Here is a 14,047-nt window from a genome sequence, read left to right as displayed (position 1 = left end):
AAACCTCCATTGTTCAAATCACTTTCTGGTTCATCTGGATTTTGTTCCTGTGGTTGTTCATCACAGGATTGCATATTAATAGCTTGTTCACTTTCAGACTCACTTTCGCACAAAAGGGCATCTTTTTCATAGTTGTCAATTTCCATTAAATCTGCTTCATCATAATCATCACTTCCCATGCTGGCTTCATCACTGCTGTCATCATCAGGTAACGTTGGATCACAAAGCAATGCATCATCTCTGATAACAATATCTGTGTACTGCGGATGAATTTGTTTCAGTTTACGCAGGGCTTGAATGAGTTTAGACCAGGTGACAGTCTGGAACAGCTGATGGCCTTTGTAGCACAGTCGTCTTTTCAGCTTGATCCTCATTATCTGTGATTGGCTTCTGAGCCTCGGTAAACAGTCAACTGTTTGTTGGACTTCAGATGGTACACACACCACATTACCACGTATGAGTCTTTGTCTGCCCTTTGAAGTGGAATAATCTTTGCAAATGGTATGCATTTGGCAATCAGATGTCTCTCCAGAATGTTGAGATCACAGAGTTCAGCTGGAATATCCTGCAATTCTAAACCGTTAACAGCAGCAAGCCTTGGCATGCGTCCACTTTTGAGGAACTGTGACACGTGTGACAGATATACTCCGTTTTTCTCTCAACAGGAAAGCTGCAGTGATCATTACATGCTTCATCACACACATGAACAAATTTACCAGTTAGACACTGCTGAGCTACAGTTTCGTGTTTTGAGTAATTGTTTCTTTTGCAGATTTTCACCTGATTAGGAAAAGAAGCTTTTAGACAAACAGTACAAACATAAGGCGGTGCTGATTTAATGTTTGATCTGAAACGAGATATGGCCTCATTCATTAAAGTGTTATCTGACTGACACTGTAAACTTTCAGCTGGTCGATGCATCTGACGATATTTTCTTTTTATGTTCATTGCACATCTGATATTATGCATCTGTCTAAAGAAAAACCGTTCCAATATTTTACTCTCATTCGTTCTCTCATATTGTCCTTGTGTTTCTGCTGAAATTGTCTCTCTTCTCCATAACGTTTAATCATGTAAGATCGTTTTTTCTGTTTAAATTCTTCACTTTCTTTATATAGATTATATACATATGACCTCATGTAAGCTTTATGTTTCTCTCTGAATCCAGCACAAGTTCTGTATATTCTTCTTATACGTTCCTTCTGCTGTTCTTTGAACATAGGAGATTGTCTATAAGATTCTTTATATGTTTTTTTCTCATACGTTCCTTCTGCTTTTCTCGGAAAATGGGAGATTCTCTATATGTTCTTGTTATACGCTCCTTCTGCTTTTCTCGGAATAAAGAATCTTCTTTATACATCCTTATAACACGTTCTCTTTTTCTCTCTAATTTTAGCACTATCTCTATAGATTTTTCTAAAATGTTCTCTCTGTTTCTCTCTATATGTAGCATTGAGTTTATACAGATTATTTTTGTACACACTCTTTTTCTTACTGTGATCAGAATCATGAGACTTTCTACTAGAATCTTTTTTCTTTGCCTTAAAGCTTTCATCAAAAGTGTACGTCTGTCTTTCTTTCTTTTCTGATTTTCCTTTCTCTGTGGAAGATTTTCTTGGACCAATAATCGTCTCCTAATCTTTCTCCTTTGCTGTTTATTAAGCTTCAACAGTTTATGTGAGAGTTCCTCTGTTGTCTCAGTCAAACAGGAGGCAGTGTTTAAATCATTCTGAGGAACAGATTCTTTTGTTACCTGAGTGTCTCTTACAGAAGATGCAGGGGTTTCTATTTCTAAATAATCATAAGGACGATTGTTCAGCTCAGCAGCTGGCTCATTTGAATAATCCACTCTGGATGACATCACTTCAGTGGCTAAAGTGTCGGTCACAGTTTTCTGTGTCTGCTCAGTGGATTTTGGGGTTTCAAATTCAGGTTCATTTAAAACTGGTGCTGGAACAGTTGTAGCTGTTTGTCTGTTTTCATCAGCATCTCTTTGGTCAGCAGGGTTTTCACTGTGAAACTCGACAGGCTGTAGCTCATAAGTGCAGGATGGCGCGATGCTAAACATTCGGTACAAGCGTTTGATCCTGTCAATCATGTCGTTAAGACGTGTGAATTTTAACATAACTGCAGTTCCACCACTTACAGCTAGCGACAATGGCATTCCTGTAGACTTACGTGGGTGAGGGTCAAAATATGCGTATTCACCTGAAGTCAGCCTGCAAACTGCAATGACGGTTCCTCCCATGACTAGCAAAGCATAGCGAACCGCTGAAGCCAAACACTGTAGTCCCTGTTCAAGGCTCGGAAGATGATTTGTACCATCAAATGTGCCATAATGAGCAAACTGAGACATGTCCACTTGATACTCGTGTCTGCGGCTGGTGACCACTGTGGGAAGCTCATCACAGGCGAGAAACACGCTGTTCACAAACCTCTTTCTGGCATCTGAATACACGGCATGGCCTCTGTCCAACACACGGTTAAGATCTGCTCTGGTAATGAATTCATCCTCGTGTAAGAATGACAGGAAAACCAAACTGTTCGCCATGCATTGCTGATTCCTGTACTTTCCATACTTAGCAGCGGCCTGGCTTCGGGACGCACAGATGCTACTCACTCGTGGACGACTTTCACTGTTTGTAACCTGTACATGAGACGGTCCTGGAGCTTCTCCATCATGCTGCGTTTGCAGTTACCTGGGGTTCAGTCTGGATTACCTGCTGTACTTTAGCATCTGGCACACATGCTGAGGGAACACCTCTCTTTACCACATCTGCATAAGACACTGCGGCTGTCTGAACGCTGCTCTGCACTTCTGGACTGGGAATACTTGTAACAGACACCTTTACCTCCTCACCGCTCTGAGAAACATTTACCTGTTCTTTCTGCTTTTGCCATCTAAGCTTCTGGGACTGTGACCTTTGACTTTTTCTTGGCATTTTGTGCAAGTACAAACTGGACCTTATATGTATTTATACACAAATGTAAACAAAACTCAACCTGTAAACACTGAAAAACTGATTCCTCAACTTTCTCTTAAATCAGAGCTTTATCAGAATTGATGTAAAAGGCTCACTTAAATACAAACTCAATATTTAGTTTAACTTATTTAAAGTTCTTTGAAAACACTTTGGTCTGTTTTATTGTACCTTTTTCAAAAACTGTATATTATTACTTCTATTTTTTTAACCAGACTGGATAACAAATTGGTCTATACTTCTGTAAAGTAATATGCAGAATAAATCTCAACAATCAACAGGCTATAATTAAACTCTTAGCTTTTAAGTAGACTTTGTGTAAATCTTTCAGATATTTAAAATTTAAAGCAAATATAAGGAGCTGTGATGGTGTGGTGATCAGATGACAGGCTATGGGGATTCTTCAGCTGGACGTTCTGCAGCAGTCAGGAAACAGGAAGTCTGGGTTCTCAGGGCAGCCTCTAGATGACAACTGTAACTGAATACTTACACTGAGTGACAAAAAGGGTTTGCCCTTAAATAATAATAGTATAAACTTGTAGTCAAATGTTATAGCCAATGAAACAGACTTGAAAAATATATTTGGATCCAATTTATTATTTATGTGAATATAAGTCTGAATGTATGTATTACAAAATAACCAGATTATCTTATTACAAATAAACCTTGAAAAAGGTGTGTATTTTATATAATTTATCAAAGTAATAGCACCCGTAAGCCAAACTATCAGTGTTAATTCCAAAGTGTAATGTAAAAATTAAAATGACAAATGTAGGGCTCTGTAAGTAGTTTCTACAGTGAGTTCTACTGTACTGTAATTCTATTACTGTATATTCAACTTTTACTTGTAATTTCCAGCAAAATGACTGGATGTGAGAGAGTTTAACGACAGGAAAGATGGAGCAGTGAGAGCGGAGATCTCTCAGAATTCTGAAAACAGATTGACGAAGTTCTGGTAACTTCAATTCCAAAAACTTAGATTCTGGTAAAACTTGATTTCAAGTCACAGGATTGCGTTTCAACTCAGGTTCAAGCTTGTCAACTTAGATAGAGCTCATGGCGGAGAAATGATAGAAGATAGAATGGCTTGTCAAAAAGATGGAGCAGGGAGAGGGAGAGTGATAGGACAGACTGAATTGCTTGTTAATGATAGAGGGAGAGGGTTTTCTGCAGCAGGTCACCTGTAAGACAGAAAGAAAGTGGAATTAGACACACTTCCAATAAACCTGGCTTTACTGTATTTTTCAGACTATAAGGCACATTTAAAAGCCTTTAATTTTCTCAAAAATAGACAGTGCACCTTATGTATGGTTGTGTTTACTGATTTCAAACCAATTCTATGTGGTACACGGCACTCACGGCATCTGTCAAATGTTTTAGTATGACTTTGGTAAGCTACAAAGCAGCACCACTTGATGTATTGTCGGAGCATGGCTACCATAGTCAGCACCCTCGTAGAGTAATTCGTACTGTGCTTCAACATAATATGGTGTGTGTGTATAAGGGCCTGGCACCTGTTGAGAGCCATGCTTATGAAGCAGATTTCAAACTGATCAATCCACATTCATCAATACACAAATCCTGAAAAGTGAGTGAATTGTTCTGTATTTTATGTCTTACAACTGAACAATTTTGAGAGTTATTGTAAATGAGTTGAATAAAGTTTGACTTATCTGTTTTGTTTGACTTAATGTGCCTTAGAATTTAGTGCACCTTACAGTCCGAAAAATACAGAACATATATATCATTACACACTGAAGAGTTGTACAGTACATTATTAGATTCAACTGAATGAAAATGTTTAACATATGGTGGTGGAACATTTCTAAGGACATTTTGCATTCTATTAACACAATAAAACAAACAGAGTCTGTAAACCAAGATGTGGTGCTACAGTAACTTACTGTAAACATTATATGGTCAAGCTAAACCCACACAATGAAGTCAGAGCAGACAGTTTCAGACCACCTGGTTTAAACACTTCACATGCACTCAACTCAAACTTATAACACATCACATGTTCCTAAATGCCCAAAGGTCTCAAATTCCCGATTCTGTGTGTACTTACCTGGTACAACACTATATCATAATGTCTGGGGAGCCGTTAACATAAAAGTAAAAAATAATTTACTCAGTATGACTTTTGGCAAAATGAAAAATTTGGAGACAGATGACTCCTATACAGCAGTTTCTACATATTTCAGTCAAATATGGGGCATGTTTAATACACACCCCGCTAAATCTACAATAAACTTAGCATGGCCGATATTAGGGCCTAATTAAAAATGTAGTATGATGATAAGAGAGATTTGTAAGTCTGGAAATGTTTTCATAGACTTTTCTATTATTTGATGATTGCCAATAGCTGTGCTGACTCACAGCACTAAACTGAATCTCCTATAATGAGAAACATTTCCCAGCACTGCACATCAGACAAACCTTTACTTACCAGACTTGAGACGATCAGATCAGCAGTCTAGAGAAAGGAAACAATTCATCAGATCACTGTTTGATGATTCAGACTGTTGAGCCTCTTCACACACAATCCAATTTACTGTGACACAAATTAACTAGTAAAATCCTCAATTACTTTAAGGCTTTATGAGCTTACTGTAGTGTAAAGAGGAGATAAATGAACTGCAGCGTCTCACATGGCATGTGTAATAAAAGCATTCATTACTACAGAAATGCAAAGAATAGCCATCAATTGGCACAAGTGCAGGATATACCAAATATTTCCTACACAGAAGCCTTGTGGCTCCAACATTTTCTACAACAGGTCAGTGCTAATAAAGTGTGAAAAACCAAAACTTTTAAAAATGTTAGATACAAAGTAATTATATAAATCAGAAGCAACAGAAAACCTCATCATGTCTGACATGAATATGTAAATCTTAAAATACATTTAAATATTAACATGTTACAATAGCAGAGGTGCACCATGTTTTGTAATTAAAATTAAATGTCTTAAAATATTACACTAAAAAGTCATTTCATTGTACCCGTTGCTAGGAATATTTATGAATTTTTGCAGTGTACCTTTTGGCAACTTTTCTATCTAATTTTAAAACACATTATATTCACTAAATAAGTAATAAACTAATTAGACACACTGGCTGTAATTTACCTAACAATGTCCACTCACACCTCTGGTTCTCTTCGCTTTTTTATTACTGTTAAAGCTATTACTTATACCGAGTCAGGCAAAATACTTCTACAATGTTGTGACTTTAATGTAATACATCAGAATTTGAGAGACAATATAAATCAATACCTGTGCAGCTCTTAAGTGTTTGAGCAACCACTTATACTGACTCCCCTAAAACACTTTAATTGTTTTGTCTGCTACTTAAATCCACAAACATAAGGAGAAAATGAACAACTGTATAAAGACATCTGACATTTAGTTATGTTTAGATTTGATAAGCCATAAGAAATTTAAATCATACATAAATGGGCTATTAAACTTCAGGGACATTTTCAGGGAGAGTCAGAGGGGTCCTGTGTGGGGCTTTGCTGCTACAGGTCACAAATCCTGTGTGTTTGCCAATCAGTAAATGGAAACATATCACAAAAGGTCAAACTATTGTATGTAAGTCGTCAAATGTGCTACGCAATGCCAGGTTCATACTGCTTCAGTTACAATCACTGTTTACTTACCAGCAAAGGCAAAACCAAAGATCTCGTTCACTCTGTGTAACAAAAGACAAAGCACAAAAATACAGAATGAGACAACTCAGATCAGCATCACAATCAATACTACATCAATCTGTGTAGTCCAAAAGATTCAGTACACTTCTTTGTTTACCACAGCAACAAACAACTCACCTCTCTTTTTTTTTCTACACCTTATTAAAGATTACTGTCTTCATTAAGGTAAAATGTGGTTTCATCCATTTGTAATAAGCCACACAAGTTTCTCAGTTATGTGATAGCTCTATTAGTTTGGTGCTATTAGATAACACAGATTTAATAAGCAATGATTTGCTACACCTAGCACTGCACACTTTATCAAATTGATAAAGTTTAATTTAAAAGCATGAACAATCATAAATGAAAGCTTGGATGATATATTTGTAGGCTTCAACATTTCAGTTGGTCTGCATTCAAATTCTGCTTCCTAAAAATATTATCACCTGCACACAGTATCATTTAGTATCATTTAATATGCTGTTGTTTTAAATATGTACATATCATATTAATAATATTAATGGCGCACTGCAGCATTTTATTTATTTGAAGGTGGCCTTTTTTATATTTTATTAACTTCTCACTTTGTGAAAAATTAAACAGAGCTGCAGGTGTAGGTTTTACTTAAAAACAAACCAGTCTGCACAAACTAGTGTTTGTTAAACAGTTCTTAAAATTTAACTAAAAAACTAAAATTGATTAATTAAAAAAAAAACTTCTTCTTGTTAAGAAATGTTATTATTCTTATATTATGTGTTTTATCCTCACTCTCTCTCTCCCTTCTGTTAATTAACCCACAACACAGACACACCGGCACAGGCACGTGACTCTTTTTCTCCCGGCCTTCTGTCAGAGGCGGTAAAATGGCTCCTTTGAAGTTACCGACCCTGCTGCTTCAGCAGCTTATCAGTGGTTCTAAGATGGCGGCTTATTACCTTACAACCTATAGAATGAGGCCGTTTTAACTGACTGATTTGTGAAGAGGAGAACTAACTTCAGCTTCCCTAAGAGACTCAGAAACACTAACACACCGAATGAACCAAATACAACACAATAACTGTATTAAACAATCAAATGAACCAAATACATTTTGCACTGGGCCTATAGGAGCTAGGCTAGGCGTTAGCACTTGGTTGTTAGGGCTAGCTTACCAAACACTCCTTTTAAATACTAAAATTACAACGTTTCACTAACAAAGCAGCCATTGTGTTACTTTAATATGACTTATACTTGACTGGCTTTATAAGTCACTAACAACAACTCGGTAAATCACTCAAACAGCTTATAGACATTTTATTTCAGAAAAGAGAGACAGAGAAGCAGCGCTTACCGGCAGGGATCAAGCAGAGAGTGGGAGGAGATTCAGGAGTCAGCCAGAGACATAAAATAAGAGGCATTCACGGGTAGTGGGAAACTCCGCCATGCCAATTTTGTGTAATTTACAAAAATATATGTAAATTTAAATAGTATTAAACTAGATATTTTTGGAACAGAAAACAACTAGCAGAGATTTAATTCTATAAGTTGAATAAATATTTCAAACATGATTATTTTAATTTGAAATTATGGTTAAAAGTCATGAATAAATATAAGGTCATTATGTTAAAATGTACTGTATTATGATATATTTATTTAACTGGCTGGAGTAATAAGAACAGTCTTCTCCTGAACAACAAAACCAAGGGGCTGGTGTTGATGTTCACCTAAGCATCCTCACAGGACAGTAGGAGCTGCAGAGGCTCGCCTCGCTGCACTGCAGGAATCAGAGGTTCAGGAGGTACTTTAACCCCACTGCCATGAGGGTTTTCAACAGTGACTCCTGACATGTTCATTGCACATTTATTTATTTTATTCTAATACATATTGGTTATAATCATATGGATTCTAACCTAAATAGACTTGCACCCACTTGTTCACCCCTGCTGCAGTGAGGTAAAGGTGTGGCTTTCTCCAACAAGACTCTTCAGTGAAGGTTTTAAAGACAACCATCTAAACCAGGGGTCAGCAACATTTAAGACCCAAAGAGCCATTTGGACCCGATTTGCACGAAAAAAAAGAAAACACTGGGAGCCACAAATACTTTTTGACATCTGAAATGAAGATAACACTTCACACATTGTTTTTTACCTTTATGCTCTGTATAAACAACTATACTGTGTTGCTTATGAAATCCATGAAATGCTACAAAGTAAATGAAATTTTATTTATGTAATGGACACATTTTGAACTCTTAAAAATAACAAAAGTAAAAACATCCAGTTGAAGGTCTCTCTTAAATGAATTGAAAAGCTGAACTTGAATTGTCCATGTATCAAACAAAAACTGATCCTTATATCACCTTTGGGCTTTCAGCGCATAAAGGGCCTTCACCTGAATTTGGAAAAAAGCACTATGCTCCTAAAAAATGAATAATAAATATTTGCAAAATATCTACATAAATATTTATTTTACCTGGTTAACATGCATGGTGGGTTGAGGCCTGCTAAAATTTATTTTAGTTACAGAAATATTGTAACTCAGCAGAAACATAGTAACTTGGAAGAAGTAGTACAACATTGCAGAAGTGTTGTAATACAGCAGAAATGTTAATATGTAGCGCAAAACCTAAAAACCAGGAAGAAATGGTGTAAGAGTATAACTTAATATACAGTAGTATAATAGTAACACGTAGTAGAAATGCAACATAGGAGCTGAAATAGTATAATTTAGCAGAAAAGTAATAATTTAGCAGAAAAGTAATACTTTAGCGGAAATATTGGAAATGCAAAACAGCCAGCTTCAAAAAGCTGAAGTTTCCTCAAAAATTAGTTGTTGTTCAACTGTGAAAACTTCTCAGAAACATTAGAAATGTTACAGAGGAACTGCCAGCAGATACACAAAGCTAAGGCAAAATGAGATGCCTAGCAATGTTTACAAATAGGGACAAACACACACAGTGATAAATAACCCATATTCAGAAAACAATGTGCAAAAACATGGATGCAAGCATAAACACAGGCATACATACAAACATACACACACAAGGGCACACAGGGACAAACAAACGTGTCCTGTGTGTTTCTATGCCAGTCAATCAGTCTGAATCTGGTCAAGTTGAATACACTAATGGATGCTGGTCACCAACGAATAAAAATTGAGTCACACAAGCACAGACAAAGACACACACACACACACACACACACACACACACACACACACACTTCTTCTGTAAAGTTATTAGAAGTTAAAAACTTCAAACACTGACATCGGCTTTTTCAGGGTTTTTTTTTTCAGCTTTATATTTTCAGCTGTATCTATGAGAGTCAAAAAGCCTGGATCTGCTCAATTTGAATCCACCAATCAGAGCTGTCACTTCTGTCTGCTTCATCAGGCTATGTAGTTGTCCCTGTCAGTGCAGCTGCATCCCTTGCTCACACCGACAGAGACATGGGCTTTCTGTAATGTATTTCAGACATGGAGCAGTAGCATCACATCTTAGCAAAAAATTGTGACTTAAGAGAAACATAATAATTTAGCAGAAATACTATGATTTGAAGAAATCATAGTATTTGGCAGAAATACTACATTTAGCACAAATCCTATAAAATAGCAGAAATTCTATGTTTTAGCAGAAATACTGTATTTATCACCAATACCAAAAAGTAGCAGAAATACTATGATTTGGTAGAAATCCTATAATTCAGCAGAAATACTATTATTAAGCAGAAATACTATAATTAGCATAAATCTTATAAAATAGCAGAAATAGTATGATTTAACAGAATAGTAATAACTTAAATAGAAAAATTGAAAAAGCAAAATGGACAGCTGAAAAATGCTGATGGTAAGGGTTGCTCAAATGTGCTTGTTGAAAGGTAAAAATTGACAAAAAAAGAAAAGAAAGAAATAACAGCCAGCAGATACACACAATTACAATTATGGACACAAATGGAAACACAAATGCACAGAGAGACACACACAGGATGTAATCGAGTCAACCAGTCTAAATATAATCAGTTTGAATCCTACAATGACATGCTGCCATAAAAGGGTCTCACACACACACACACACACACACACACACACACACACACACACACACACACACACACACACACACACACACACACACAGCAGCAGCAGCAAGTGAACAAACAGTGGCTGTGCATACTGTGTTTCCTGTATGTCCCTAGGTCAGTCAAGCAGCCTGGAGCTGCTGAATTTGAATCCACCAATCAGAGAGGCTGTGTACTTTTTCCCGCCAAAACTGGTGCACCAAGTGCAGGCTTTTACACACGCAGCATAGAGACAGAAAGGATTTTTGCAGTTTATTTCTCATAGTGAGGATTCCCCTCAAACAAATGGCTATAATTTCCTAACCGTAGGGGCTAGAACGGTCATTCTTACACCGTTTTGTTCAGAAGAGATGGGGAATCTTAAAGTGTTGACAATTTATCATTAAAATATGAATTATTAAAGATATTTGACTTGTAATGCACCATAACTGAGTAGAGGCAAGCGAAAACTGCCTTGACTTGCCCTCAAACAACGCTTTCTAACTCTAAATCTATTTGGAGTATCGATATCATTCTTTCACCGTAAGAGACAGCAGGCTTTGGTGAACAGTCATGGAAATTTTCAGGTCTTTGTGGAAATCCAAAAAAAAAAGATATGACGAGAGAAAAAAAGTGGTTCATTTCCAGAGTTCGAAATCTGAAGAAATTTGAGCGAAGGACGAATTTCCTACCCTCAAACAAGTCTAACTCATTTCAGAACGGTAATAGGTGAGAAAAAATTCTTGAATTGTGAGTGTCAGGAGTGTCTGAAGATATACGGGACAAGCCTCATGTTTTAACTTCGCTTCGTTAAGGAGATATGACGATTCGAATATGCCTCTCATTACAGAAATCAAGCGATGATTTTGAACAAACTCTCCATTGACTTTCTATGGAGAGTTTTCCGACTTTTGTGTTGGTCTGAGGAGATTTGCCAAAATTCTATGAATCTCACAACAATGATGGTGACATTTTCTGAAAGCCAGCAAAAATACCTACGTTTTGATGTATAATTTGTGGAAGTTGAGTGAAAATTGAGCAAGTAGCAAGAAGTTGTTCGGACATGAAGAGAAGACTACGAAACCTACAGTGGCACACTGGAAGCCAAGTGCATAGCAACCATAACAACGCATGTATTTTCTGAAAAATCACAAAATGAAACTCAAAACTTAAAGAGGGATAAGATGAAAACGGTAACAGATATGAAAAAGCTGAATCATTAATGAATAGCCCAATAATTTGTGAACATTTTAAAGTTTGAATGGTTGTTCTAGGCGAAAGTATGAGAATGTAGTTAAGTTTCAAAAACAAGCAAGTTTTAGCAGAATTGTGGAAGTTTCCCATTCATTTCAATGGGACAAATTAAAGCATAAAAAGCTTAATATTTTAAAAAGTATAATAGCATAAAATACCAAAAGTCATAGCCATCATTAGCAGAAATAGCAGAATAGTTTAAAATTTGAACGGTGAAAATCGGCTGAAAATTGTTAAAGTAGTTAAGTGCCAAAAAACGTACAAAAAGTGGCAACTAGAATAATAAAGTATAAAGAATAAAGAGAAACAGGAACTCAATAGTGTGGATGCATAAAGCATCCACACAATAATAATAATAATAATAAATCCGAGGAATAGTAATATGTGTGCCTCTTTCCATAGGCACACATAATAACCACACAGAGCCTCTCAGAGGCCCAGTTCAATGTGGATGAGAGGTGAAAACTATTAGCAAGCAATTCATATTGTCTCCTTTTAATAAAGTAATTTGGTTCTGACTGTTTTGTCTCTTTCTTTCTCAATTTGAAATGGTAATGACCTATTCAGCAACCTATAAACTTAAAAAATACATACATGCTAAAAATAGAATATACAATTAGGTTATAAGAAGTTGTGCTACTCAAATTTGATAGGATCGATAAGATTTTGGGTCTGGTCACTGGCTTAACAGTCATGCTTTTTGGGGCTTTGTGGTCTTTTTCATGGTTTCAAGAAGAGAAAAGAAATTTAATGTGGAGAGAAAAATTCCAAGAATTTCAACATCCTTGTTTCAACACAGCTAAATGAAATGAATGGCTTGTTACTAGACCTTTGCCAAACTTGATGGCATGCTGAAGAGGTAATTCAACCATTTGATTCAGGTGCGTTACAGTAGGGATGCAGGACTGGAGTTGGAGACCTCTGGTCTAAATTGTTTCCCTGTGCATCTTTTCCCTTTGCAGATCTTCATGCATGGTAACAACCTAAACAGCCTCCATCAGCTCATCCACCCAGAGATCTTGCCATCGGAGCTTGGTGGGATGATGCCACCCTACGATATGGGGACATGGGCTCGAACACTGCTGGACCACGCATATGACGAGGAGACTGACTACTGTCCAGAGTCCTACACCCTATCAGTACAAGACCTGGAGAGAGACCTGGAGAAAAACCTTTCCCCAAAGACCATGAAGAGGTTAGCACCATCTTAAAACCTCCACAGTGGTTTTTATTTACCGTACTACTGTTTTTGATTATTATTAGTTTTAAGAATATATTATTAAGTGCTTTAGGACCCTCTTAATGACAACCAGAGCTGCTGTTTTTTCCTGAAGCTAAGGAGTCCCACCCAAATATTTCACGGCTGCTTCAGGATTAGGAACTACCAGCTAATACATTTTCTCAGAGAACAATGGAGGTTTAAAACTTAAACAATGCACAAAAAAGAATAAAATGCTTGTTTTACAAAAAAATATGCAAATACTCTGAGTTACCCTCTGCTGTTTAAAGATCCCACTACATTTCAGTGTTCAGCAGAGCATTTATATACTGTGGAACTAATTTGGTTATCTTTGCATAATTATAGTAAACAAACGACATAATAACAGAGCTATACAGATTTTATCTCACTGTGGTCTTCTTGTAATCATTGTTTCAGCTGATAGGGATGAATATGCTCTAAATGGTTCCATCTGATTTTATATTCATTAGATTTTTATTTAAGCAAGTAGTGTTATTTGGCTGGACCTTATTTATAAAAGATGGACACAGTCCAGTGGCTCAATCCTGCCTTAATGGCCAGATGTGGAATCCTGTAGTTATGGTTTACATTTGATTTATGTGACATTTTTCTGGTGAGTGTACATTCCCAATTACTAGTTTGAAGTTTTGTTTGTTCTGGTTCTATTTAAAGTAAAACAGACATTAGATGGTCAGGTTGTGCTTTATGGTGCGGCTGTCTTGTACTCAACAAGCCCAAAAACCAAAATGATATGCCTCAAAAAGCTGAATTTAGGTCTCCAAAATAGCTTAGTCGACCTTTTATATACAAGCTGTGGTTTGAAAAAAGAAGCAATAAAGATGCATAAT

The 14,047-nt window shown here is 36.6% G+C and overlaps 1 protein-coding gene and 1 long non-coding RNA gene across 2 annotated transcripts in view; one reads left to right on the top strand and one right to left on the bottom strand.

The window, feature by feature from the left end:
- Positions 1-14,047, top strand: part of clvs2 (clavesin 2) — a 67,408-nt gene that overhangs the window by 51,802 nt on the left and 1,559 nt on the right. The window contains exon 4 of the mRNA XM_039599419.1: positions 12,922-13,154. Within this exon, the coding sequence (XP_039455353.1) occupies positions 12,922-13,154 (233 nt within the window). The remainder of the gene's footprint in view (positions 1-12,921; positions 13,155-14,047) is intronic.
- Positions 4,136-6,807, bottom strand: LOC120433316. Its single transcript, XR_005608489.1, has 3 exons — positions 6,642-6,807; positions 5,431-5,457; positions 4,136-4,162 (listed from the first exon to the last, which is right to left on the bottom strand). It is a non-coding gene; the product is annotated as an uncharacterized LOC120433316 (long non-coding RNA).

This window comes from Oreochromis aureus, linkage group 15, assembly GCF_013358895.1.
Source record: "Oreochromis aureus strain Israel breed Guangdong linkage group 15, ZZ_aureus, whole genome shotgun sequence".
Taxonomy (NCBI): Eukaryota; Metazoa; Chordata; class Actinopteri; order Cichliformes; family Cichlidae; genus Oreochromis; species Oreochromis aureus.
Note: the sequence above shows the minus strand (reverse complement) of the source record. Positions and strands in the feature narration are given on the sequence as shown.